The sequence below is a fragment of the Hipposideros armiger genome, unplaced genomic scaffold (assembly GCF_001890085.2).
Source record: "Hipposideros armiger isolate ML-2016 unplaced genomic scaffold, ASM189008v1 scaffold_7, whole genome shotgun sequence".
In the NCBI taxonomy this organism is placed as follows: Eukaryota; Metazoa; Chordata; class Mammalia; order Chiroptera; family Hipposideridae; genus Hipposideros; species Hipposideros armiger.
Genome location: NW_017731357.1, coordinates 6,161,346 through 6,163,880, shown reverse-complemented (window position 1 = coordinate 6,163,880; position 2,535 = coordinate 6,161,346). Strand labels below are relative to the sequence as shown.

Here is a 2,535-nt window from a genome sequence, read left to right as displayed (position 1 = left end):
CTCCCTACTCACCTGATCTGGCCCCCAATGACTCTTTCTTTACACAAAGATAAAGGAAATACTGAAAGGAAGACATTTTGATGACATTCAAGACATCAAGGGTAATACGACGACAGCTCTGATGGCCATTCCAGAAAAAGAGTTCCAAAGTTGCTTTGAAGGGTGGACTAGGCGCTGGCATCGGCGCATAGCTTCCCAATGAGAGTACTTCGAAGGTGACTGTAGTGATATTCAGCAGTGAGGTATGTAGCACTTTTTCTAGGATGAGTTCACAAATTTAATTGTCCGACCTCATATATGCACATACAGAGGGTGCCAAAAAATGTATACACATTAAGAAAGGAAAAAACTGTATTAAATTTGTAATGCTCAAAATATACCAGTAACAAAGATGAATATAAGTCACATTCAACTTCTGTAATTACAAGAGGTGCTCAAAGTGGTTACCATTAGTGTCCAGATACTTTTTTTCCCCCAGACACTTTTGATTACAGGGAACTACTGCTTGAGCAACGTTGACCAAAGTATCCACTTGTATACATTTATTTGGCACCCTCTGTATACACACACACACACACACACACACACACACACACACTTCTTTATCCATTCATCTATTGATGGACACCTAGGTTGCTTCCATACCTTGACTATTACTAGTAATGTTGCAATAAACATAGCGGTGCCTGTATCTTTTAGAGTTAGTGTTTCTGTGTTCTTCTTGCCATTTTTGACAACGTGGATCCAGAGGGTATTATGCTAAGTGAGATAAATCAGACAGACAAAGACAAATACTGCATGGTTTCACTTATATGTGGAATCTAGAAAAACAAAACATAGAAACAGACCCATAGATATAGAGAACAAGCTGATGGTTGCCAAAGGGGAGGGTGGGGTCTGGAGATGGGATAAACCAACAAATAAATATGTTGCTTATTTTAAAAGGCTAGGCAATTTCAGAGACAGGAGAAAACAGGAGGATCGGGTTGGAGAAAGAATATGAACACAGTGTTAGACTAAAAGGTCTACAGGTGACAGCAACGAAAAGTGGCATAAACAGGTGGCCCGGGCTTCAAGGATTCCGAGGATATGAAAGCAGCAACAGACACCAGACAGGTGAGGGACAGTCATGGTAGAGTTTTAAGATTTTTTTTTTTTCCTTTTCTAGGTAAAAGTACAAGTTGGCAATTCTATGGCTGGTCTGAAAAAAATGGGGAAGAGGTTGCTGGTGTGGTGGGTTTACTAGTCCACGATAGCCAAAAATCTGTGGGGTCATGGATACAGTCCAACTTCCTCATTTTTGAGGTTAGGGAACAGAGGGTACCAATGTCACACCACAGCAGCTGAGCTGGGACTCCGATTTCTGCTTCCCAGGCACCAAGCTTGTGCCTGCTGCTGTCAGGAAGACAGACTGCAGAAGCTAATTTGTGTTAGGAGGCCACTTTGACTCCCCACCCCCTACCTGGCTTCTGGCAAGCACAAAAGGCAAAAATTCCCCAATTGGCCCAACTAGTAAGTCACGTTGCCAAAATCTGAAAACAGACCTAACAGTATCCTCCCATCCCAGGCTCCCCAAAGTTTTATTCCTTAGATGGGCACTGAAAGTCCTTTATATTTTAGCCCTAACTTCCGGTATCTTACTTTGCCATCCTCATGGTACCCTACAGCCAATATGAGCTACTCAGGGAGCTTACCCTCAAAAATGCCTGTCATGTTTCTCTTTCTGCGCCTGTGCTCATAATACTCACTCTACATCTTGTCCCAGCATCTCTTATTGGAATCTTTCCTATAGCTTTGCAAGCAAAGGTAGCAAACTCAAATGCCTTCAGGAAGCAAACAGGTAGAAGCAAGCTTCTACTTCACTAAGCTGGGTTGGGTCCAATACAACAGCCCTGACCCGCCTAGACATTAGACTCTAGATCAAACGCCCCGGACTCCAGGTGACTCCTACCTGGTGGGTCACCTCCCCCAACCCTATCAACCGCAGGTGCTTACCTTGGCCACCTCCCAAGCGTCCACGGGCCAGAGGCCCGGCCGGCAGTTTCCCCAGTGGATGTCTCCATTTCTGTTGGTGTGATGTTTCAAAATTTCCTGTTTCCACTCTGCGCACACCTGACACTGAGGCTGAAACTATAGGGGGCAGCGGTGAGGAGGGGCCGGGAGGGAGGGGTTAGCGTCTGGGCATTCGAGCCCCGGGCATTGCAGTCGGCCCTGCACCAGGGAGGGCATGGCATACTGCGCTCGGGACAGGGATGGGGGCGGGAGGAGGTGGTCAAGTGTTCACCTGGCGGGCGCGCGGGCTGCACCGCGAGCCGCTGCGGCAGGTGGCGCGGGGACCCAGGCCCGGGGCGGCGGCAAGCAGGCCGCGGTGGAAGGCCAACACTTCGCGACCGACGAAGCCCTGCAGGCAGCCACGCAGCAGCAGCAGGCAATGGCCCGCCTTCACCCAGTTCTTGTACTCGGCGCAGTTGAGCCGCGCGGCCAGCTCGGAAAGCACCATGTCCAGCATGGGCCCTGGAAGCCACAGGGCGAGGG

At 48.5% G+C, this 2,535-nt stretch overlaps 1 protein-coding gene across 4 annotated transcripts in view; it reads right to left on the bottom strand.

Moving 5' to 3' along the window:
- The window catches only part of CUNHXorf38 (chromosome unknown CXorf38 homolog), a 24,641-nt gene extending 22,106 nt beyond the window's left edge, over positions 1-2,535 (bottom strand). For all 4 annotated transcript variants that reach the window (XR_002124694.1, XM_019648542.1, XM_019648527.1 and 1 more), the window contains exons 1-2: positions 2,285-2,535; positions 1,996-2,130 (exon numbers count right to left, since the gene is read on the bottom strand). Coding sequence is in view for 3 of the 4 variants with exons in the window: in XM_019648542.1 (XP_019504087.1) it covers positions 1,996-2,130; positions 2,285-2,509 (360 nt within the window). In the remaining variant the exon portion in view is untranslated. The remainder of the gene's footprint in view (positions 1-1,995; positions 2,131-2,284) is intronic.